The following is a 24,638-nucleotide window of genomic DNA, read 5'->3' as shown; positions in this document are numbered from 1 at the left end:
CACAAGAGAATCCCAAAGAATGTTTTGCTTTGAGTTGCACTTTACTCTTTATATGACAAACAAAGGAAAAACACCGTCCATTCTGATATAGAAATTTATAACAGCAACGGCCATTTACAGACATTCCCAAATGATGATGGGCAAATACATAAAATACTCACAACATCTTTATTTAAATACAAACAATCAACTTGAACATCACCTTACAAATGAATGTGACAAAAATGTACAATTTGTTTCTTTTGTATTGGTTGTTGGAAAGTGGGATAGTTAATGCAAATTTGGCTAACCAGGATTTTTCTGCTAAAAGAAGACATCTTCAATTTTGAACTGTGGTAAACATTTGTACTGGCCATTTCCAAATCTCATACAAATAAGATTTGGCGAACAAGGGCAGGTATGGTGCATTCGTTTCCCAAAGTATGGTACCTAAGAAACACAATAGAGAATAAATAACAGCAGATAATTGAAACAACATTATCATATGCAATAAGTAATTCTTCAAAGTAGTTGATAACTTGCCTTTAAAAGATAAATGTAATGGAATCATATATACATACCTCCAGCTATCTTTCTGTCAAGCCAAACCTTGCTTTAACTAAAGAATAAGTCTTTAGAGATGTTTTATAGGAATTTTAATTACTTTTTGTGTTTTTGTGTTCACAGAGGTGTGGATTATTAATGATGGGAAATAGAACATTTTGCACATACATAAACATGATCTGGTCTGTTTGACAACATACCAAATTAAACTTTGTTATATCTCAGCTATGGGTTTGGGCTAATACTTTGTTTTTTTTTTGTTTTCTGGCATCCAGCGTCAGCATCAAACACCACAAGGACAGATATTAGTAGACATACAGCAAAGTAAAACTGTCTTTTAGGCTGTATCACCTCAACCTCAAAAAAACACCCCTTGCTGGACCAAGTGACTTTTTTCCATTTCCTCCACCAACCATATTGTTGCCTCTGTGAGGGAGATTGCTGATTTGAGCTGAATTAAAGAAGGTTCCTGCTGTATGCCTGTATCCACAAGGAATTGGATGAAGACTATCTAAAAGCATTTAAAAAAGAAAACATGTTCTGTAGTGTTTAAATTAGAATTTGTTAAGAAGGGGGTCTCAGATTTCCCTATCTTGAGTTCCTTTGACTTTGTCTCTGAAAGCTTTAAGATTCCACAAGTACTTGATCATATGTAATAAGGAAAAGAACAACTAATCAAGTTTTTAAAAAATGACAATCAGTTTTTGTGTGCTTTAAGGCACATTTTTCAAAACTATTCTTGATTAAATCCAAGAATGTTTCATTGATGTATATGCATAATTTCTTGCAATCATTTTTTAAACACTAATTCCTTTATCCTTTTCTTTCAACATATAGTTAGATTCATATGATCTCTGTTCACTTTTATCTCTCACTAGATTTGTGATCATTGATGGATTAATGAATTCTCTTGATCAGGGACACGAGTGGAAACCCCAGGGTTAGCAGTCAGAACATCAAAGATGCACTTCTACATTAATTCCTCTTAATTATTGTGACTGACAATAACCAGTTGTTATAGATTCTTACAGCTTGTTCACTGTATTCAGCTTTGTGGATAAGCAAGGTGAGAGAAAACAGCAAACTTAACTGATCCTGAAGTCAACCTGAAAATAACCACTCTTTTTAAAGGGCAATATTTTCCTGAAACTACCAAACTTGTTTTGAACAGGCGTCATATAGACAAAATCCAGAGAGAATTGATCTCCCTATCAAGTCAAAAGGTAAGGAATTGCAGTGTGGCTGTCGGTCAGAAAGAGCAAGAAAACAAAAATGAGATTACTTTTCAAAAGGTAAACTTACCTGAGAAAGATAAATTTACCTTAGAAAAGTCTGGGAGCATGTCAGTCACCTATAAATGAAAGAAGCAGGATTGAATGTGATTTGCAAAAGACAGGTGCGTACTCAGAAAGCATGTTTCAACATTCCAGCAGTGAGTGCGGGACCAGAGGTGAGAGAATGATGGCGGGGGGGGGGTGGGGGGGGGGTGTGGGGGGAGTGTACGGAGGGTGGGGGGCTGTGTAAAAGGAGCAGCGGAGCAAGACAAAAAGAAAAAAAACATCAAGGAGTGATGTCACAGGACAGCAGATGGGTAATTGGTTGGTGAGTATTACAGCATTTTCTTTGTCTCTCTAAGCTAGGGCAGTTGTTTAAACTTAGAGCTGGGGAAATATATCTTTTACTTTGCTAAAATTAATATCTAAACGAATTAATATTTATAAATAATTGTTTAAAAAACAGATTTGATTTATTCAGGCTATCATTAAACAGTGGTTAGCACCGAGCCTCACAGCTCCAGCGACCCGTGTTCAATTCTGGGTACTGCCTGTGTGGAGTTTGCAAGTTCTCCCTGTGTCTGCGTGGGTTTCCTCCGGGTGCTCCGGTTTCCTCCCAGATGCCAAAGACTTGCAGGTTGATAGGTTAATTGACCATTATAAATTGCCCCTAGTATAGGTAGGTGGTAGGGAAATATAGGGACAGGTGGGGATGTGGTAGGAATATGGGATTAGTGTAGGATTAGTATAAATGGGTGGTTGATGGTCGGCACAGACTCGGTGGGCCGAAGGGCCTGTTTCAGTGCTCTAAACTAAACTAAACCAGAGAAAGCCAGGTACTGTAGAATGTGGGAGTTCGTGGACAGTGAGACACTCCCTGATTCCCACACCTATAGGAAATGTCTCTGCCTTCAGTCACTCCGGCTCGGAGTCATTGAACCAGAGTGCAAGTCAGACACACTCCCAAACATAAGGGAGGACGAGGAATTTCTGGATACAGTCACACCCCAGAGGTAAGCACAGGTTCAGTGAGCCTTGAAAGAGACGAGGAGAGGCTGACATCCACAGCTGGGGTTCCCCTCAGGGCACTTGAAGTGTCGACAGTGGCTCCTCAGCCCCTCCGCCAGTGAGGCCAGCTCCAGTAGCTGCGGTGCCTGAGGAGAGTCCTGTACCTGTGCAGCAACCCCTCAGGCAGTCAGAGGACGGCCGCCAAAGTTAACACAGGCCAAGGGGCAGCCTGATCAGCAACCTGACTCCAACTCAGCTGCTAGCAATGGTCTCACACCTCATAGAAGCACTTGTAAGTGTATAAAGAAAACCACCTAGATACAGTTAGGGGTTCAGATTTGCTATTTGTTTTGCATTATAAAGTTTTATCGTTATTGAAGTTACATAGATTTTAGCAAGGCTTTTGACAAAGTCCCGCATGGCAAACTGGTTAAAAAAATAAAATCCCATGGGATCGGGGAAATTCAGTAAGGTGGATACAAAATTGGCTCAGTGGCAGGAAACAATGGGTAATTGTTGCTGGGTATTTTTGTGACTGGAGGGCTGTTTCCAGCGGTGATCCGCAGGGCTCAGTACTGGGTCCCCTGCTTTTTGTGGTATATAACAACGATTTGGATTGTAAATGTAGAGGGCATGATCTAGAAGCTGGCAGATAACACAAAGATTGGCCTTGTGGTAGATAGCGAGGAGGATAGCTGTAGGCTGCAGGAAAATATTGATGGTCTGGTCAGATGGACAGAAAAGTGGCAAATGGAATTCAACCTGGAGAAGTGTGAGGTGATGCATCTGGGGAGGTCAAACAAGGCAAAGGAATACACAATTAATGGGAAAATACTGAGAAGTGTAGAGGAAGTGAGGGACCTTGGAGTGATAGTCCACCTATCCCTGAAGATTGCAGAACAGGTCGATAAGGTGGTTAAAAAGGCATACGGAATCCTTTCCTTTATTAGCCAAGGTATAGAATATCAGAGCAGGGAGGTTATGCTGGAACTCACTGGTTAGGCCACAACTTGAGTATTGTAAGTAGTTCTGGGCACCTCATTACATTGCACTAGAGAGGGTACAGAGGAGATTTACGAGGATGTTGCCAGGACTGGAAAAATTCAAATATGAGGAAAGATTGGAGAGACTGAGGTTGTTCTCCTTGGAACAGAGAAGGTTGAGGGGAGATCTGATTGAAATACACAAGATTTTGAGGGGCCTGGATAGAGTGGAGGTGAAGGCCCTATTTACCTTAGCAGAGAGGTCAGTGACTAGGGGGCATAGATTTAAAGTGATTGGTATAAAAATTAGAGGGGAGATGAGGAAAAACTTTTCCACCCAGAGGGTGGTGGGGGTCTGGAACTCACTGCCTGAAAGGGTAGTTGAAGCAGAAACCCTCAACTCATTCAAAAGGAGTCTGGATATGCACCTCAAGTGCAGTAACCTGCAGGGCTACGGGGCAAATGCTGGAAGGTGGGATTAGAATAGGTGGATCGTTTTTCAGCCGGCACAGACATGATGGGCCAAGTGGTCTTTTTCTGTGCCTTAAACTTTCTATTTCTATTTCTATTTCCATTTCAAGCCTTAATTGTGAGATGCTGACTTCACCCTTCTCCCTTAGTGGCTGCCAATGTAGGCAAAGCCTTCCTTTGGTAAGCGTCTCACCTGGGCCAGAGCAAGTAGGGACAAGGCACAGAATCCAAGTGAAAAGGAGGCGAAGGACTGAATGCTTTTAGGTAAGTCTTTATTGCTTTCACTCTGAGAGGCCATCGTGCAGGGAGCAGGTAAATATGAGACTGTCTCTTGCCTCCTTGGCCCTTCGCTTCATGTGGCTGGTCTTTTGTGCAAGGGATTCAACATCCAGTGCTGCCTGCTCATTAGCCTCCTCTGCGTTGCCTTGTTGGTTGAGGACTGGCAATCAATCTTGTTCTCTTCAGGTAAGGCCTCCGTCTTCTGCAGGGCTAGATTGTGCAGAACACAGCAGACCAGCACCATATGCGAGACCCTCGCTGGGGTATACTGCATGGCTCCACCAGATCGATCTAGGCACTGGAATCTCATCTTCAGCAGCCTAATGACCTGTTCAATTGTCACTCAGATGGACCCGTGGCAGGTGATGTACCTCTCCTCTGCTTCAGTGCGAAGGTTCCTCATAGGCGTCAGGAGCTATGTCTTCAATGGGTAACCCTTATCCCCCAGAATCCATCCCTGAAGGTGAGCGGGGGACTGAAAAGCTGTGGTACCTGGGACTGTCAAAGTATCTAGGCTTTGTGGCTGCTTCCCGGGAAGCGGGTACACATCTGCAGGAAACACTTTCGGTGGTCGCAAACCAACTGAATGTTGATAGAATGGAAGCCCTTCCTGTTGATGAAAGTGGTTGGCTGGTCTGATAGAGCCTTGATGGCCACATGCATGTGGCCAATCATACCTTGCACCTGGGGGAATCCAGTGATGGCCCCGAAGCCGATGGTCTTCTTTGCCTGACTGTCAGGATTGGTCATATAGTTGCCGGCCATCTTGAGCAGTGGATTGGTCACCTCCTTGATGCAACAGCAGGCTGCTGCCTGGGAGACCCTGCACATGTCCCTGGTGGATCCCTGGAAAGATCCAGGCGTGTAACATTTAGTGCCACTGTGATCTTCAGGGCCACTGGCATAGGGTGAGCAGCAAATCCCATAGGCTGCAACTCATCCTGCAGCAGGATGGCCTCCCTGGAGAGCCACATAAGTTAGTGATGGCCTCCCTGGAGAGCCGCAGTCTTTGTTAACAATGCCGCTCGGACATTTAGAGGTAGCTGAGGCAAGTCAGCTGCACTCCCTGTTGCATGTGGGCCCTTCTTGGCATGGCCAGCTGCTGTTGCTCTCGTTGTGGAGCTTCACGGGCAGGCATAGCTGCCTCCTGGCCCTCCATCCATTGGAGGCACTGCATCACGCCACAAGGAACCACAAAGACAGGGTGTACAAGACACATGCAAGGTGATCGGTAGGCCTCAAGAATGCATTCCTTGCAGTGACAAAATTGCCTTGGCATCTTTGCCTTTGCTACTCTTCTCGGCTTATGCTCAATATCCCTCAGTGCCCATCCTTGCAGATAGTCAACCCTCTCACCCAATAGGATGGCCACCCGACCTTCTCACCCAGCAGTATGGCTAACCATGCCAGCCACCAGAGACCAAGCCCCCCGGTACTGCCACCCGTAAATAAGGCCATCCGATACTGCCACGCGAGACTAAGCCCACCCGTGCAAAGAGCAGGGCACTGCAGACCGACAATGGCTTCCACTCCCCACTCTTCCCCTATCCAGTGCTGGTCATGGCTGCCTTCCCATCGTGGCGCTGAGGCCTTGTCTCGGTGCTGCCATCTTTCAGACATGTCAATCCACTGATGGAAAGCAATCTCATGCTGGCCAGCCAATTAACTGCTAGCAGCTGGAGGCGCCGACTAGTCCTGGAATGGAGGGGGCCAGTAAGGCGTGTTAGAGAAACTTCCAAGCCTGTTTGTGAAGAAGACACTGTGACTAGGATACTTTGGTGGAGACTCATTTGGAGACGTTGCCCCGTTTGGAGCCACTGTCCTGATTGGAGACGCTGCCCCATTTGGAGACGCTGCCCCATTTGGAGACGTTGCCCCGTTTGGAGCCACTGTCCTGATTGGAGATGCTGCCCCATTTGGAGATGCTGCCCCATTTGGAGACGTTGCCCCATTTGGAGACACTGCCCTGATTGGAGACGCTGCCCCATTTGGAGACGCTGCCCCATTTGGAGACGTTGCCCCGTTTGGAGCCACTGCCCTGATTGGAGACGCTGCCCCATTTGGAGACGCTGCCCCATTTGGAGACGTTGCCCCGTTTGGAGCCACTGTCCTGATTGGAGACACTGCCCTGTTTGGAGACACTGCCCTGATTGGAGCCACTGCCCTGTTTGGAGCCACTGCCCTGTTTGGAGCCACTGCCCTGTTTGGAGACACTGCCCTGATTGGAGCCACTGCCCTGTTTGGAGATGCTGTCCCATTTGGAGACACTGCCCCGTTTGGAGATACTGCCCTGTTTGGAGCCACTGCCCTGTTTGGAGACACTGCCCCATTTGGAGCCACTGCCCTGTTTGGAGACACTGCCCCGTTTGGAGCCACTGCCCTGTTTGGAGACACTGCCCCATTTGGAGACACTGCCTCATTTGGAGACACTGCCCCGTTTGGAGACAATTCCCCGTTTGGAGACACTGCCCCGTTTGGAGACACTGCCCCATTTGGAGACACTGCCCCACTTGGAGACACTGCCCCATTTGGAGACACTGCCCCATTTGGAGACACTGCCTCATTTGGAGACACTGACCTGTTTGGAAACGCTGCCCTGTTTGGAGACACTTCCCCGTTTGGAGACACTGCCCCATTTGGAGACATTGCCTCATTTGGAGACGCTGCCCTGTTTTGAGACTGCCCCGTTTTGAGACGCTGCCCTATTTGGAAACGCTGCCTTATTTGGAGACACTGCCCTGTTTGGAGACACTGCCCCATTTGGAGACACTGTCCCATTTGGAGACACTGCCTCATTTGGAGACACTGCCTCATTTGGAGACGCTGCCCTGTTTGGAGACACTGCCCCGTTTGGAGACGCTGCCCTATTTGGAGACGCCGCCCTGGTTGGAAATGTTGCCCCATTTGGAGACACTGCCCTGTTTGGAAACGCTGCCTTATTTGGAGACACTGCCCTGTTTGGAGACACTGCCCCATTTGGAGACACTGCCCCATTTGGAGACGCTGCCCTATTTGGAGACGCTGCCCTGGTTGGAAATGTTGCCCCATTTGGAGACACTTCCCTGTCTGGAAACACTGCCCCTATTGGAGACACTGCCCTATTTGGAGCCACTTCCCCACTTGGAGACACTGCCCCATTTGGAGACACTGCCCCATTTGGAGACACTGCCTCATTTGGAGACACTGCCCTGTTTGGAGACACTGCCCCTATTTGGAGACGCTGCCCTGGTTGGAAATGCTGCCCCATTTGGAGATGCTGCCCTATTTGGAGACGCTGCCCTGGTTGGAAATGCTGCCCCATTTGGAGATGCTGCCCCATTTGGAGACACTTCCCTGTTTGGAAACACTGCCCCTATTGGAGACACTGCCCTATTTGGAGCCACTTCCCCACTTGCAGACACTGCCCCATTTGGAGACACTGCCTCATTTGGAGACACTGCCCTGTTTGGAGACACTTCCCCGTTTGGAGACACTGCCCTGTTTGGAAATGCTGCCCCATTTGGAGATGCTATCCTGATTGAAGACACTGCCCTATTTGGAGACACTGCCTCATTTGGAGCCACTTCCCCATTTGGTGACACTGCCCCATTTGGAGCCACTTCCCCATTTGGAGACACTGCCCTGTTTGGAAATGCTGCCTCATTTGAAGACACTGCCCCATTTGGAGACGCTGCCCTGGTTGGAAATGTTGCCCCATTTGGAGATGCTGCCCTGTTTGGAAACGCTGTGCCATTTTGAGACACTTCCCTGTTTGGAAACACTTCCCCATTTGGAGACACTGTCCTGCTTGAGCCATTGATCTTTTCAGAACCACTGAACTCAGCGCAGTCCTGCCAGTGAGAGAAGCCCTATTGCTGACTGAAGCAGGCATTCTGAAGGCCTTAGTCAGTTGTAGGCATGACAGAAGGAAGATCCTGGGTGGCCCCCAGAGTTCAGTGATGACTCCCTGCAGGTTCTCCTCCAGGCTACTCAGGAAAGGTGGGAGGTCCTCTTCCCCCAGGACAGGAGCAGGAGACTGCCCTGCATGACCAAGCAAGTCTGGATGGAGATCACAGAGAAGATCAGCAGCCATGGGGTCATTCAGAGAGCCCGGCTGCAGTGCCACAAGCGCGTGAATGACCTTAATCGTTCCACAAGGGTGAATACTCCACCAGCTTAGTCATTGTGCTTATTTTTATTGGGCAACTAACATTGTTCGTTTTTTATTCCTGTAGTAAAATAGAACCCACAACGCCAAAGAAAGGACCCAGACTAGTGGCAGGGTGCTAGTCCTTGCCAACCTTGCACCGATGGAAGAGGAGCCTCTGGAATTGGCAGGGCAGCATGTCAGCCGCTCCATCATGGACAATGAAACAGGAATGCATTCGCAAGACCGTGAATAGCCTAATGACTAGGCACAAGGGAGCCTTTATCGAACATGAGGGATGTGCTCCTGTGTCTTCATTGTACACCCATGGATCTACACACTGGTTGGTTTTGGAGGCAGGTGTTTGGAATCACAAAACCCTTTGATCTATGTGTTCTCTCATGCAGGTTAACCACAAGAACAGAGAGCTGCCGTGACCATGGGACAGTCACCCACCTCTGCGGAGGAGGAGGGAACCTCAGAGGGTGCACTGTCACATCATTCCCTGCACCTCCAGTAGGTACCAGTTGGAAGACTGCGGGAGGCCAAGTTGATGCTGAGCCCCAGGCCTCGGGAGTTGTCAGTAAGGCGGCAGATGCTGGACATACAGTGTGAGGTACATGAAGCCCTGGCAGAGATTCCAGAGGGTATGCATGCCCTGGCTCGGATAATGGAGGAGTCCATCCAGGGGATGAGTGTTGCCATTTCCCTCGCCTGCATGTGTGGCCTCCTCCATTGAGAGATTGGCAACTGTCATAGAGGGCCTGATCCAGCAGACCACTCAGTGGATGCCGAGGATGCTCGCAGACATGCATGCCATCACCTTGACCAATAGGTCTATTCAGCAGTGGCAAGGCAAGAGGGAGACAGGATGCCTGGAGTCTCCACCAGCTCCTCAGACTACTCAGAAAAGCAGTGAGGTACAAGTGTGCCTGGTGAGCAAGGAGGAGCAGCTGCCTTCCACATCTGGGGGCTCCTCTCAGGGCGTTCCTGGTGTGGGCAACGACTCCTCAGCCCCTCTGCCAGTGACTCATTTAGCCGCAATGACAGCAGAGGCTCCTGCACTTGTGTAGGAGCCCCTCAACAGACCAGGGCCCTCCAGTCCTCAGGCGACCAGGGGCCAGCCGGCAAGGTAATCCCAAGCCACGGGCCAGCAGCCTGCTTTCACCTCAGCATACATCACAGGGGGAGCACCTTGTAGGAGCATATACAAAAGAATTAAGAAATGCCACTAGCTACACTTGGGGTTCGCGGGTTAAGGAGTTGTTCCTTGTGTCTGTTTAAGCTTTCAATAAAGATGTGCTGCATTCTGACAACATATCCCTCCATTATGGTGGCTCTCTGGTACTTCAGGAGTGCCTGGGCTCACCCAAAGGGCTGGCTGGGAGGATCCATAGCATGCGTGGTTGTCACTTTGCTCATGCTGAAGAACAAGGTGTCACTGGGTGCAGGGCCATAGGATTTTAAATGAAGGAAACAGAAACAGTGCAGCAGAAAGGTAGCCCTTTATTGAATTGGAAGGATGAGGTAGCAAGGGTCATCTAAAACTTGCTTGTCTTGGAGCATCCTGAGCCTCCCTACACCTATCTTATTGCACCGCATCCGCTGGTCATCAGCTTCTTCCACATCGTCCTTGTCTGAGGAGGCATCGTACTCCACTATATCCTCACTGTTCAATGCCTGCCCTCTCTGCAGCGCCAGGTTGTGTAGAGCACAGAAGACCACCACCATACTCGAGACCCTTGCTGGGGCATACTGAAGGGTGCCACCAGATCGATCCAGGCACCTGAATTACATCTTCAAGAGACTTATGGCCTGCTCAATGGTCCCTTGGGTTGTCCTGTGACAGGTGTTGTATCTGTCCTCTTCATCTGGCCGTTGGTTCTTCATAGGAGTAAATAGCCATCTCTTCAGTGGGTAGTCCTTGTCACCCAGTATCCAACCTTGAAGGCGCATGGGGGCACAGAAATCCTTGGGCATCTGGGAGTGCCTGAGTATGAATGCATCAAGGCTGTTTCCAGGGTACTGAGCACACACCTGCAGGATCCACTGTTGATGGTCACAGACCAGTTGGACATTGATGGAATGGAAGCCCTTTCTGTTGATGAGGGCCGCTAGCTGGCCTGGTGGAGCCTTGATGGCCACATGTGTGCAGTCAATCACAGCCTGCACCTGGGGAATGCAGCGATGACCCTGAATCATATAGCTCTCTCAGACTGACTGTCCGATCAGGGTGATAATGGATGTGCTGCTGGCCCTCCTGAAGAGGGCATCAGTCATCACCTTGATGCAATGATGTGCCACAGGCTGGGAGATCCCAAACATATCTCCAATGGGTCCCTGGAAAGAACCAGAGGTGTAGAGGCTTAGTGCCAGGATGACCTTCATCACCACTGGCATCAGGTGGCCCCCAACACCATCAGAGCTCAGCTCGTCTGCCAGCATGGCTCACAGATCTATGACGGCCTCTCTGGAGAGGCACAGTCTTCAGCGACACTGCTGCTCAAACATTTTTAGGTAGCTCATCTTCTGCCTGTAGACCCTTGCTCAAAGGGAGTATGGTCAAAAGAATCAGCACTGCAGAGCTGTTAACCTATTTCTGATTGGCACTCTGTTTGAGCACAGCTCCCCGCCGAGAGTGCGGGATGGGAAAATTTACCCCATTAGGTAGCACTTACTGTGTAAAAATGCATACCATATTTTACTTCCATTCCTAAATATTGAAAATATTGAAATGAATATTACTGCATTTTAGTAGAGATTATTACGAGGATGGGAAACATCAATATTTTGCCTTCAATTTGGACAAATGGCCCAGCTGATGATTGACACAACTTATCCAACCAAAACAAGTAAAATCATGTGACAGGATCCCTGAGATTTAAACTTATTGCCTTCTAATGGTGAAGAACTGAAGTACTGGCCAGGCTATTGGCACGGTCAGCCACGTCTCCCTCTTTTTGTCAAAACGTGGTCAGTAGTAGCTAATTAACTGAATGAATTTAGATTTTAATCCCACCAAAAATCACCTAATGTTCTTTTGATGTGCTATCTCTGAACCTACGCAAACTACTAACTCCGACAGAAAAGTTCCATTGCTAAAGAAAGTAAAATGTGTTCAAAGGACTGCTATCATGTGCAGTAGTTGCATGGAAAGCAGATGAGTAAAATTGTAGAAGAATGGTGCAGGGAGCTGTCAGTTGGATTGTAATTGTAACCATTCTGTCAACACAGTGCTGCCCTACATTGTGCTGCACAAGGCCTTTGCAGGAGCTTCCTATGAAAGTCAGTCTGCTAATGCCAGCCAATCAAATATTTTCATGCATAGCTTGGGATGATATTTGTCACTTGATAGAGAGATGAATGTTCCAAATTGTGCACAAATTTGCTAAGACACCAAGTCTTAGGACTCGGCTTCTCTCCTTATTTCACTTAGCTGTCTTCCTGTGAGTCATTAGAAGATGAAACCTTCATAGAGACAAGTGATTGAAGTAAGTGGAACAAACAAAACAGCAATCAAACAACTAAATCTTGATTAAAAAATCTTATTTAAAATTATGGAACAGATATTAGGATTTATTTAGGTTAGTAAAGTTTCAAACAAACTGTTAAATTATCCATGAATTTGAATAAAAGATGTACCAGAATTTTGCAAGCATTTGTTTGGAATGGTGCAAACATTCTACATGTATTCTGGAGCTGTTAAAATAAATTCGAGCTAGCCTCCCACACAATGGCTATATGATTCACTTAGGATGCTGCGAATTACAAAACAGCTCCCAGCATTTGTCTCCACGCATGTGTCACCGTAACCTCTGTAGTTAAATTCATGATTGCACTCCAGAAGAAAAAAATGGCTTTCTTCAACAAATTTCTCTCCTTCCCGACTTCTTCCTCTCTTTCGAGCTTTGTCTCCTTTTTTCAAGTGGAGCCAAATACATACGATCTTAAAATGGTCCAAATTGAGATACGTCTGTGAATAAACCTGGCCAAATTCAGACCACTTCACATCCTTCACTGCCTATGCAGAGGGGATTTTGTGCATAATGTTTAATGGTACCGAAGTCAAAAATATTACACCCAAATTATATTTTGTTATTTAAAATTGTACATAACAATGCGTATGTTCGAAGTAAGGATCTTATAAAATTGTCTTTTAACATTTGATATTTTAGCACTTAATATATCATATAGAAGCGTTCTCCTCTGTATACTCTTTTCTGGGTGCTAACAATGAGTTTACATCCATTAGTTCCCCTTTTTGTTTGTGTCATGGAGAAGTACAAATTAACCAAAAAGAGTAAAGCTAAACTTGAAATGAAAAAAGAATGGAGAGAATAGGAAACAAATGGCTCAGAACAACCAAAACTAAAGTGTTTATATTATTAATGATAATTAGCAGATCTCCTGAGGCATTGCTCACAGTGAGTCAGTAGAGGATGGGGTGAAAATACGAGGGACTAAAGTGTGACAGGTAGTGTTAAACTTATATAAAGTGTGTGCTACATGCAAGATTTTTAATATTATCAAATGGGCTTTTTTCTCTTTATTGTTAATTTTGCAGCAGTAAAGCTATTCCTGGTATCTGAATAGCTTTATTGTTGTAATATTTGTGTTTTGTTCAGCAATTTTAAAATCAACATTTCTTATAATGTGCTGTACATAAATTGATATATTTACAGTTAAACGTAGAATGGCAAGATGTAAATAAAATTATGAAAAATGCTAAAATTATGGCAGATATTGAGAAATTTCACTGATAACTATGCACCTTCATGCATTAGTTCTCGAACATACTAAACCTTAACTGGTATAGAAAACATAAAAATGCTAACTTTGTGACTCAAAGGATGGCATTCGTCCCCTTCATTGCCCATTGGTGTGCATATTCGTAGACTCCTAAGCCACAGAGTGACAGCGCAGCACATGCCTCCTTCACATTGTTGGTCTCTGTCACAAGTCTGGAACCAAATACATAAATCAGCAGAATAAGAGCATTGAAAATATTATCTGCATTCAAATGTGTACATCTGTTGGATACAAATTAATACCAACCACGCCAGACGTGCTGAGGTGTTCTAACATTATGTTTGATAGTTTGCACAAAATCTACTGGCATTTTGTATTTTTAAGAATAAGCTCAGGATAGACATTGAAAATCGAGACAAAAACAAGAAATGCTGGATTCACTCAGCAGGTCTGGCAGCATCTGTGGAAAGAGAAGCAGAGTTAACGTTTCGGGTCAGTGACCCTTCTTCGGAACTGACAAATATTAGAAAAGTCACAGATTATAAACAAGTGAGGTGGGGGTTGGGCAAGAGATAACAAAGGAGAAGGTGCAGATTGGACCAGGCCACATAGCTGACCAAAAGGTCACAGAGCAAAGGCAAACAATATGTTAATGGTGTTTTGAAAGACAAAGCATTAGTACAGATTAGGTGTGAATATACTGAATATAGAACATCAGCAAGTGCAAACCTGAAGAAAAACAACCTGAAAAAAACAGTGGGTAAGCAAACTGAACAAACTAAGATGAAATGAAATAAATGCAAAAAATGTAAAAAGGAATGCAAAAAAAAAGGAAGAAAAAATAACTAAAAATGACTAAAAATGAAAGTAAAGTGGGGGGCTGTCATGCTCTGAAATTATTGAACTCAATGTTCAGTCCGGCAGGCTGTAGTGTGCCTAATCGGTAGATGAGATGCTGTTCCTCGAGCTTGCGTTGATGTTCACTGGAACACTGCAGCAATCCCAGGACAGAGATGTGAGCATGAGAGCAGGGGGGAGTGTTGAAATGGCAAGCAACCGGAAGCTCAGGGTCCTGCTTGCGGACTGAGCGGAGATGTTCCGCATTGAAAATCGAGTCCTGACCAGATCCATACTTTTAGGTGAAAATAATAAAATAATGTGACCTGTAGTTTCCACGTGTTTTCCATCCAGATATCAGCACAACTAGAGTAGCAAAAGGTTTTGGTACAATATATTATTTATTGTTTTAAGGGCTTGATTTATAAGTTCCGGAATTCTTTTAATACAGTATTGAGGAATATTTCTTGTATTTCAAACCTCTGACTCAATTTCGACAATACAATTCCAGAATATTGGGGGGGGGGGTGGGTGGGGAACAATCTATGTTTTCACCTACTTGTATCAGAGTTGTTATATATCAAATGAAAAACTGGTGGAGTATGGGGCCCTTCAAAGTTTGGTATGTCTGCCTCTTCTACATAGTGATGGTCTCTCGAGGCTGAATTTTCAAAACAGGGTCGGGATCCCAAGGCCCGGATGATTCCTGGATCCCAACCCCGTGCCGCAGCTATGTCGTTAACGCGACACAATCTTTAAATGTTAATGCCCTAATTGGGCAGAAGGTGCGTCTGCTGTTTGCAGAACACAAATGGTAAAGGCAGGTGGCAGCCATGATCGGGACTTGCTGCTGCCTTGCCGAAGACAGCAGGCAGCTCCTTGGAGAGGCAGCAGAATAAAGAGGTGAGGCAGTGCTTCAGAAATAAAAAGCAATGTCCTGCACTTGGCCTGGTGCAAGATCCATGTGGGCCTAAAACATTTCAACTTCCAACAATAATGTTTGCCCTCTGCCCACCGTCAGTCCAACAGCTGTGCACTATCATGCACCAGACTGGTTGGGCTCGCCAGAATCCTAACAGGAAATTACAGTGTAGACCACCGCCCCCCCAGCCCCTTGACAAGCTCCTCCATGAGCTTAATGGGCCCTTAGTCGGAGGCGAGAAGCTTCTCTGTTCCCTGCCCCCCCTACCCTCACATTGAAAATTGTGGACTGTCCCGGAGGCATTGGGTTCCTGAGATGATCCTTGGCACCGCGATTTTCAAATCACATCTGCACCCGGTCCCGACCCCCGGCATTTGAAAATCCGGTTCCCTATGTCTGCATTTGATTGATCAGTACTTAGAAACCTGCTAAAATGAAATGATCAAAATCAATCTCCTTAGGAGGAGTCCTAAATGCTCCTAGAGTCGTGGTCAAACCCGATCAGATTCATTACCTTATCGGTGGGTGGGGGTGATAATTTGGTGGTAGGAGACCTCAGTCAGAGATCTGTGAGAACATTCCCTGGCAGTCAATTGGGGGAGGGGTCTGAAGGTGAAGGAGGATGATGCAAACAGCAAGGGGGAAGGTTCCCATTGCAAACAGGGAAAGGGGGTGCTGGAGGCTGGGGCTGGAAACACCCAATGACTCATTGTGGGACCTGCAGGGAGAACTCTGTTGCTCCTGGCCCACAAGGAGTTCTGACAAAGGTAATATTTCAGAGTTTATCGGGGCCTCTTTTAGCCAGTCGTTGTCTCCTGCCATGGTTCAGCTGTTGGGCTGCAGACAGTATGGAACTCGCCCTGACTTTTAGTTAAGATCATATCGTGACACTGGTGACATGTTCAGGCAGTGAATTTTAACTGTATATTTGGCTCCTGCCAGCCTGCAGCTGGAGCCTCTGCTGATTTGAAAGTCAGTGAAGATGAAATGGCACCGAGTAGGGATGAAATGCCCTCAGGCGGGTAGGTGAACTCAGCCTAATCTTAACCCCTTCCTTGCACCATTCCCACAAGGCGAGGTTGGGGAGGTGGTAGTTTAAGATCGAGGCCTTTAAGTTTGAGCTTAGCCAGAAATAGACAAGTTTTTAAGTGTACCACGTGTTTGTAAGAGTTAATTTTCCCTGACCATAAGAGAAACAAAATGTGAAATGAAAGCAAAATACTGCAGATGCTGGAAATCTGAAATAAAAACAAAAAATGCTGGAAATACTCAGCAGGTCAGGCAGCATCTGTGGAGAGAGAAGCAGAGTTAACATTTCAGGTCAGTGACCTTTCATCAGAAAATGTGAAATGGCTGAATTCCAAATATTGCTATTGACATTTAAGGTGGATCTAGCCATCTACAAGACACAGACAACCCAGGAGGGGCAGAATATCACATCTATAGAATAAGATTTACCAGGCTGATTTCCTAGGAGGATAACATAAATTACCAGACAGTGAGCTCTACTACAATGGCTTGTATGAGGTCAAGGAATCACGTTGTTCTGAATTTACCAGTAAATTGCTGAACCAGACTATAATTTTTCCTATGGACATGTTATTTAAGGCTGCCAACTAATCAGTTTTACAAGGAATCTAACTGTAAATGAATCTTGCTGACTTTGGGCTGAATTTGTGGGGCCTCCCCGAAGGTGGGGACTCCCCCAAAATACCAGATGCCAATTTCAAGACACTGATCCTGTTGCTGGCAATAACCACCAGGGTGGGGGAAAGGCAGGACAGGAAACCCGTTTTCCTCCAAATTGAGGCCATTTAAAGCTGTTGTAAAGCTCATTACGAGCTTGCCAGGGTTTGAGGTTTAAATTTTTAAAAGAATGCATAGGTTACCCATGCCTTCAGAAACAGATCATCTGAAGGGAGTTAGGTACAGACTGAGAAGCCAGTCACGGCTGCCTCAGGGCATTACAACGGCCCCATAAGAGAGTCAGCGGGGCAAAGGGGGACTTGGCACTTGGTAAAGAGGTGCCCTAGTCACTGCGCAGGAAGCAGGGAGAATGGGAACTCAGCGTCTGGGATTTGAATGGGATTGACATCCCCCCGCCACTCCACCCTGGCATTGCGGAGGCAGAAGAACAGGGGCAAAGCTGCCAATGACAATTGGGTGATCACCTGCCCAGAAAGAAGGCTCCAGCTGAGGGATACGACCCTCGGGCCCAGTGGCGATGAGGGGCAACAGCTTCTGCACGAAGGGCAGGACCCTGGGCATTAGGGGGGCATGGGAGAGGAAAGAGGTGCAGGAAGGCAACGGAGGCCAAACCCTCAACACAGGATCTACCTGAGCTACCTGGAGATGATCGAGAACCAGTGCTGCAGGAGAGTGTGACTCTCCCGGCAGATGGTCGCAGGCATTTGTGCCCTCATCGCCGAAGACCTCACACCTCGCAGCGTTGGTCGCCAAGCCTTGCCAGTGGCCGTCAAAGCCACTGTGGTTTTGAACTTCTTCACTTCTTAATCCTTTCAAGAAACAGCTGCGGACCTTGTTGGCATCTCGCAAACATTGCAGACCACTGCATCTCGCTGGTCACTGATGCCCTCTTTGCCAGAGCCGGACAACACATTCGTTTAACGACAGACATGGTCTCACAGGGACAGAGGGCATGAGGTTTTGCCTCCATCACTGGATTCCCCCAGGTGCAGGGCATCATCGATTGCACCCATGTGGCCATCAAGGCACCAAGTGACCAGCTAGTGAGATCCATCAACAGGAAGGGTTTCCACTCCCTTAACACCCAACTGGTCTGCAACCACAAGAGCTTCCTCTCTGTGTGCGCTCACTTTCCTGGCAGCTGTCATGACTCCTTCATCCTCCACCAGTCTAGGATGCCTTAGATAGTCACTCTAACCTCCAAAGCGTGTGGATGGATCTTGGGGGACAAGGGAAATCCCTTGAAGAGATGGCAACTGACCCCTGTATGGGAACCCCAGACAGAGGCACAGAGGTGATACAACCAATGTCACCTGCTTAGCAGGATAACCATTGAGCAGGCCATTGGACTTCTGAAGATGTGATTCCATTGTCTGGACTGGTCGGGTGGTGCCCTCCAAATACCCTCCTGCAAGGTTTTCGGTCTTTGTGGTGGTCTGCTGCGCTCTCCATAATGTGGTCCCAGAGAGAGGTGTGAACTTTGAGGACAATAAGGCCCGGAAAGGAGATAGGTTAATAGGGGAGGAGCAGGAGGTGAGAGGGGAGGAGGAGTTGCCGAGAGAGAGAGATGATGCTAAACAGAGAGGTGCCCCTGCTGTATGATGAGGTGGCCTCCTCCTGATACCCTCCGGGAAGAGTACTTTCCTCCTCTCCCTTACAGCCTCTAGCATTAGATCCAGATCAGCATCGATGAAGTGAGGGGTCACTCTGCCTTGGCTGCCAGGCCTCTGGCTCCCCATGACATCTCGCTTCCCTCTTGTGCAGTGGAAGGCTTTGGCACAAACTGCAGCTCTCTCACTCAGGACAGCCAGCTGCCTCAGTGATGGCTGTCATTGGAAGTCTAAATGAGTTCCACACTTGATCTGACCCACCTCCCTTCCCGCCCCTACCTGGCTCTACGTGGACAGGAAATCCACCTCCATATCAATTAAGGGCTTCCCCACATGAAAATCCTAACTTTAATCAGTTTCCCACCAGAAGTGGGTTTCTGACCCACAAACAAACCCGGCTCCCGTTTCCCGCCTCTGTGGCAGAAATTCAGCCCATAATGTCAGTCGAACTTTGAGCCCAAGTGAACTTATTATAGCCCAACCAAAACTGAATAATGTTGTTAATTTTGAACAACCTTTATGACTTTAAGTTTATTAAATTCCTCAGTTAAGAACATCTTCAGTATTAGATTGCTAATTGTGTTATCATAGTAAAGAAATTATTTTGTCTGACTTCTTTGTTGGTTATTTGGCAAGATGAGGTTAATTCAGTCATACAGTGATACACTATGGGGGTGGGTTGGTTTGTGTAACTCAATGTAATTTGGACAGGTTATTGTAAGACAGATCAAGTGAGCTAAATTTTAGGCATCTAATAATTCCTAGATGTGAGTGGCAAACCTCCAGATAACAGCTTGAAGAGAAACGAAGATAAAGGGGTTAAGGATTTGCCTGGGCCCTTCTGAGGTAATATATCTGATAACATCAATGAGTGTACCAACCACAGTGTGTTTGTCTTGCAATATTAAACAGTTCTTGTATATACCAATGGCATTATTTTCTCATAATTAACTGCTCATTGTCCAATGGCCACATTGTAATTATTAATTCTTCAAGGTGGATATTAACATATGTCTTTTAAGAAGAAGCATTGACAGCAAAAAATGGACCCAAACCAGAACATAAATAATTTCCACAGTTTATATTATAGAGATAGCAGATACCCTGGGGTGATCGCAACCTGATTTATAAAATTTCAGGTGATGGCTATAAATTATTAAAGGCTGATTTGATGCTTATACCATTACCAGTTTTAATCATTTCTAGATATCCATTATTACAGCAGTCACAACACCATTTATTTTAATACCATCACACAGGAAAGAGAGGATTTCAAGGATGGGTCCTTAGAGAGAAAGGAGATCTTCTTCTGCCCTGGCTAATGACATCCACAGACAGAAGTAGGCCACAGGTATAATGAGGCTCATACAATGATGAAGACCATTGTACAGCATACACTTGGCATTTTGAAGCATTGCTTCAGATGCCTCTATAAATCAGGGGTGTTTAACAGTACACCAAGGTTTTCAAGATCATTAGCATCTGTGCATGCGATAGAACTTTGCAATACAAAGATACATAACCCTGGAGGAGAAGGCCAACCTGCAAACAAAGCCCACAGAATGCGGCCTATATAGATTTATAGCCCGAAGACTAGTGCATCAAGCATTCATGCAAAACATACAAATTAAGTATCTGAGCTGGTCATTTAAGGAAATCTGCTGTCCACATAAAAGAAAAAAAAGACTTACAAATGTAAGTCTTTCATAACCACCGGACGTCTCAAAGTACTTTACAGCTGATGAAGTACTTAGATGCGTAGTCACTGTTGCAATGTAGGAAATGCTGCAGCCAATTTGCACACGGCAAACTCCCCAAAACAGCAATGTGATAATGACCAGATAATCTGTTTTTGTGATGTTTATTGAGGGGTAAATATCAACCAGAACAATGGGGACAACTCCCCTGCTCTTCTTCAAAATAGTGTCATGGGATCTTTTTCACTCACCTGAGCAGGCAGGTGGGGCCTTGGTTTAACATCTCATCCAAAACACAGCACCTCCAACAGTGCAGCTTTCCGTCAGCACTGCAGTGGAGTATCAGCCTTGATTTTTGTGCTCAAGCTCTAGAGAGGAACTTGAACCCCAAACCTTGTAACTCAGAGGCAAGAGTGTTATCAACTGAGCCATGTCTGACACATGAAAATAATAAAGCAACCCAAAGCAGCAACAGAAACACTATCCTCTCCTCTATCACAACTGCTATCACTGCACTCCTTTGCTGTTCTGGCACCTTTGGACAAAGTTCAAATACAGTGTAACCAGCTTATTACTCTGCATTATTAGTTCAAAGGTTTTTTTACTCAGTTACTTTTCTTCATTGCTAGCATATCATGTGCAACTTTTAACTCCGAAACTGTGATTTCTTCTAAGTGTGGTGCTTGGCTGCTAGACCTCAGGGCTCTGTACCTCCTTGTACTGGTTCCCAAGGTAGCCCTGCAACTGTTTTCACTAAGTTGACTGCTGTATTGGGCGACTGATCTGCTTTCTGGGGTACATATATTTTCACATGCTGAGAAGGTTAGATGTGCCGGATGTGATACCGCCACGACAGGGAGCACTTTCCTTCATGCCTATCTAAGCCATGTACTTGCTGCTGGGCACTCCTTCAACACGTCCATGAATATAAATGGAACTAGACCTCTGGGCAGCAATGAGGTGAATAGTGCCAATCATTGTGCTGAATGAAGACTGAATAGAATTGCATTTCACAGCAGACAATGCTAGTCTGTAACTGCATGCCTACAATTTTTTTAGATAGTAATGTCTTAAGAGGTTAGATTATTGAATTGGACGTTAAGTACTGGCCTTGAGGCTGTAACAGAATGAATACATTTGAAAAAGTTGCCTATTCCTTGAAAAAAATTATCTTTGGACAGTAAATGTCTTTAAACACATCAATGTTAATTCAAAAATGCCTATTGCAAAACGCATTATATTACAAAATTTATGTACAAGTCAAAAATGTATAGTACACAGGATATGCTTATGTCCATTTATTGAAATGGTCTTTCATGGTTTCTTCTTTAGTCCTCAGTCATAAGCCTTGCTCCACCTTTTTGTGGTTGTAACTCCCAACAGCTGACCCTATGGTCCTCCACTTGTCTCGACATTTCTGAAGCTGTCAATTTGCTTAACCACTCTGTCATCGCCACCTTTAATGCCCTTCTCCTCAATAAGACCTTTTGGCCAAGTCACCCTACCTGTTATAGCCACCATTTCTGCTCCTTCAAGTCGAAAGGGTTTAGGCTTGTGTGCATGTGGCACAGAATGAGCTTCACCATTAAATCACCAGATCTAGTTGGACCACATCAAGCACGTCCAGGCCTCAATCCACTCCACTAAATCTGTAGACTACTCCAGGATCATCCCATAAAGCAAAGATTACCCCGGCCTCTTTTCTCTGCTACCATCTGCCTCCGGAAATCCATCACTCTCTCTTCTTCCAGCCTCATCTTGAACAACAAAGGTAAGGAGCTCAAGGACTTCTTTGTTACCAAGATTGTCAACATTTTTTCAGCTCTCTCTGCTGCTTCCCCCTTCCACATGCCCACCAAGACAAACATTCTCCCAGCTTACCTCAACCCATCTCTCTTTTAAGTTTTTCTTCTAAATTTCACCAAGCTCTCTCTGAGTTTATCTCATTCATGTGATCCATATCCTAAAAGAGGGTGGGGAGGGGTCATGTGAAGGGAAATTTAGAAATCTAAAGACAAAAGTTGGGACAAAAGAGCAGTGTAGTGATTTAAGTAAAGGCAAGCAGAGTGGGACCAGGAAGAGATGGAGACCAGAATTTAAATTTAAAGACCACCGAGAACAATAGGAGGCGGGGGTTGGATGTTATATTGGGTGGGAGGCAGGTATGCCATGCCTGTCACCTACTTGCCTCCACTGCTATTTTACCAATGGTGGGGGAGGAACTCCAAACCCCACTGAGGACACATAAACCCCAAGAGAGAAAAGTCTCCTACAGTGGAAGAAGAATACTGGGCCCCAACGAAAAGCAAGATCTACCTACAATAAAGGACACTACAGTGAGCTCGAAGAACTGTAACAAAAAACCTCCTCAGATATTGCCTCAAACTTTTCCATTTTATTTCTTCTGTTTTCTGTCTCTATCTGCATGTGTGTATCGCATATGCATGCTAGCGTGGGCGCGTCATGTATCTGTGGGCTTCAATAGAATTAGAGTTTAAGTTTAAGTTTAATAAATTTCAATCTTTCTTCTTTAAACCTAAGAAGACCTGTTTGTGCTGGTTTCTTTGCCTTATAATTGGAAAGTGGTGAACAAGGATTCACCAAGGGGGAGCTAAAAACATGGTGTGTTTAAAAATTAAACCCTGTTACAGCAAGACCAGGTGAAGGCTGATCGGGAATCCTAGACCTCTTTCTCACCTGGTTGTATCAGAAATTTGACGGTTCATCTGGTATTGACCCACAGACAAACGAGAGAAATTGGAAGTGGGAAGCCAAATTGTTCCCAAGCAAAAAAAAACAAGATTAGTACAGGTTCTCTTGTGGTTGTGCGTGATTGAATACTAACATAGCTGCAACTGAAGCTAGTAGCTCTCCAAGCCAGGGTGAAGTAACTTGGGATAAGTTAAAAGCACTGCCTATGAAGGAGTTGAGGAATATGGCTGAGCAGTGTTGGATCACTGTATGTGGCATGGTGAGGAAGTCTGAACTCCCAAGGCTAGTGGCCAACCATTTTTCCCTTGAATCTGAAGAAGCAGAAACACGGTTAGAAGCAGAAGACAGGGAAAGAGAGAGAGAAAGAGAGAGACAGGAGGGGGAGAAATAAAGAGCCTTCTAGAAGGAATGTGAAGAGAAAGAAAGAGCCTTCCAGAAGGAACGTGAAGAAGAGGAGAAAGAGAAAGAAAGACAGGAGAAGGAACGAGAGAGAGAGAGAGAGAGAAAGAGAAAAAGAACATTCCAGAAAGAATGCAAAGAAAGAGAGCTGAAGCAATTGAGTTAACCAAGGGACAACAGAGTAACCCCAGTGAAAGCATGGCCAATATGGAGGAGCAGAATTCAGGGCTGGGTACAAAATTGTTAAAACTAACTCAATTAGTTCCAAAATTCAATGAGGAAGATGTGGAGGAATTTCTGTGTCTTTTGAGAAACTGGCAAGGCAGCTAAAATGGTCAGCTGAGACCTGGTCTCTTTTACTGCAAAGCAAACTAACTGGAAAAGCCCATGAGGTTTATTCCCTTTTGCCAGATGAGAGTTTGTCAAATTATGAATTGACCAAAAATGTGATCCTCGGGGCATATGAATTAGTACTCAAAGCCTATCGCCAAAAGTTTAGAACCCTCAAGAAGCAAGCAAAGAAAACTTATCTGGACTTTGAAAGAAGTAAGCAGCTGGCTTTTGACCAGTGACTGAGGGCTCTTAAAGAACAATTTAAACACTCTCTCCCACTCGCCATAAAGACCCATGTAGAGTAGCAGTGGGTCCAGAGAGCCCGGCAAGTGGCTGTTCTGGCCGATGAGTATGTTTTAATTTCTAAGTCGGTTTTCCAGGGGAGAACCTTTCCTAATCACCCCCACAAATCCGAAAAGGGTGGGGAGGTGATGGCAGTCCAGGCAGTCCTGGGAGAGAAAGGAAAGCAAGGCCCTCTTCCAGCCAAAAAGGAAGGTGCTGTGAGCCAGAGTGAGACCTGGAGACCTGTGTGCTTCCATTATAATAAAGCAGGGCATTTAAAAGCTGACTGCTGGAAACTAAAGGGAAAACCGGTAGGGTTGATGAGGGCACACCCGCTCAGTAAAGAAGGGACCCTGATGGAAAGCACAACAGAACAAGCTGCGGCTTTAACTGCAGTAAGAATGGGACCCAGGAAGCTTACTACTTCAAGTGCAGGAAAATTTAATAGGATTCCTGAAGGTTATCAGGGTTTTGTGTTTGAAGGGAAAGTAACCCCATACCCGTCGAGTGGGGCAAGCAAGCCCATAGTAATTTTCAGGGACACAGGGGCCACTAGATCCCTTTTACTGAGAAAAGTACCAGAGAGTGCAGTGAACATCAAAATGGAGGTGAACAGTATTGGGGGGCAGTGTCTGCCTGTACCTGTAGACCGGGTGCACCTGGAGTGTGACCTAGTTTCAGGATCGGTGACCGTTGGGATTGTCCC

The 24,638-nt window shown here is 45.7% G+C and overlaps 1 protein-coding gene across 1 annotated transcript in view; it reads right to left on the bottom strand.

The window, feature by feature from the left end:
- Positions 1 to 303: 303 nt before the first annotated feature.
- prok2 (prokineticin 2) overlaps positions 304 to 24,638 on the bottom strand; it is a 50,557-nt gene continuing 26,222 nt past the window's right edge. The window contains exons 3-4 of the mRNA XM_068052265.1: positions 13,520 to 13,645; positions 304 to 429 (exon numbers count right to left, since the gene is read on the bottom strand). Coding sequence (XP_067908366.1) covers positions 304 to 429; positions 13,520 to 13,645 — 252 coding nt within the window. The remainder of the gene's footprint in view (positions 430 to 13,519; positions 13,646 to 24,638) is intronic.

The sequence above is a fragment of the Heterodontus francisci genome, chromosome 19 (assembly GCF_036365525.1).
Source record: "Heterodontus francisci isolate sHetFra1 chromosome 19, sHetFra1.hap1, whole genome shotgun sequence".
Classification (NCBI taxonomy): Eukaryota; Metazoa; Chordata; class Chondrichthyes; order Heterodontiformes; family Heterodontidae; genus Heterodontus; species Heterodontus francisci.
This window is presented reverse-complemented; position numbering and strand designations above follow the sequence as displayed.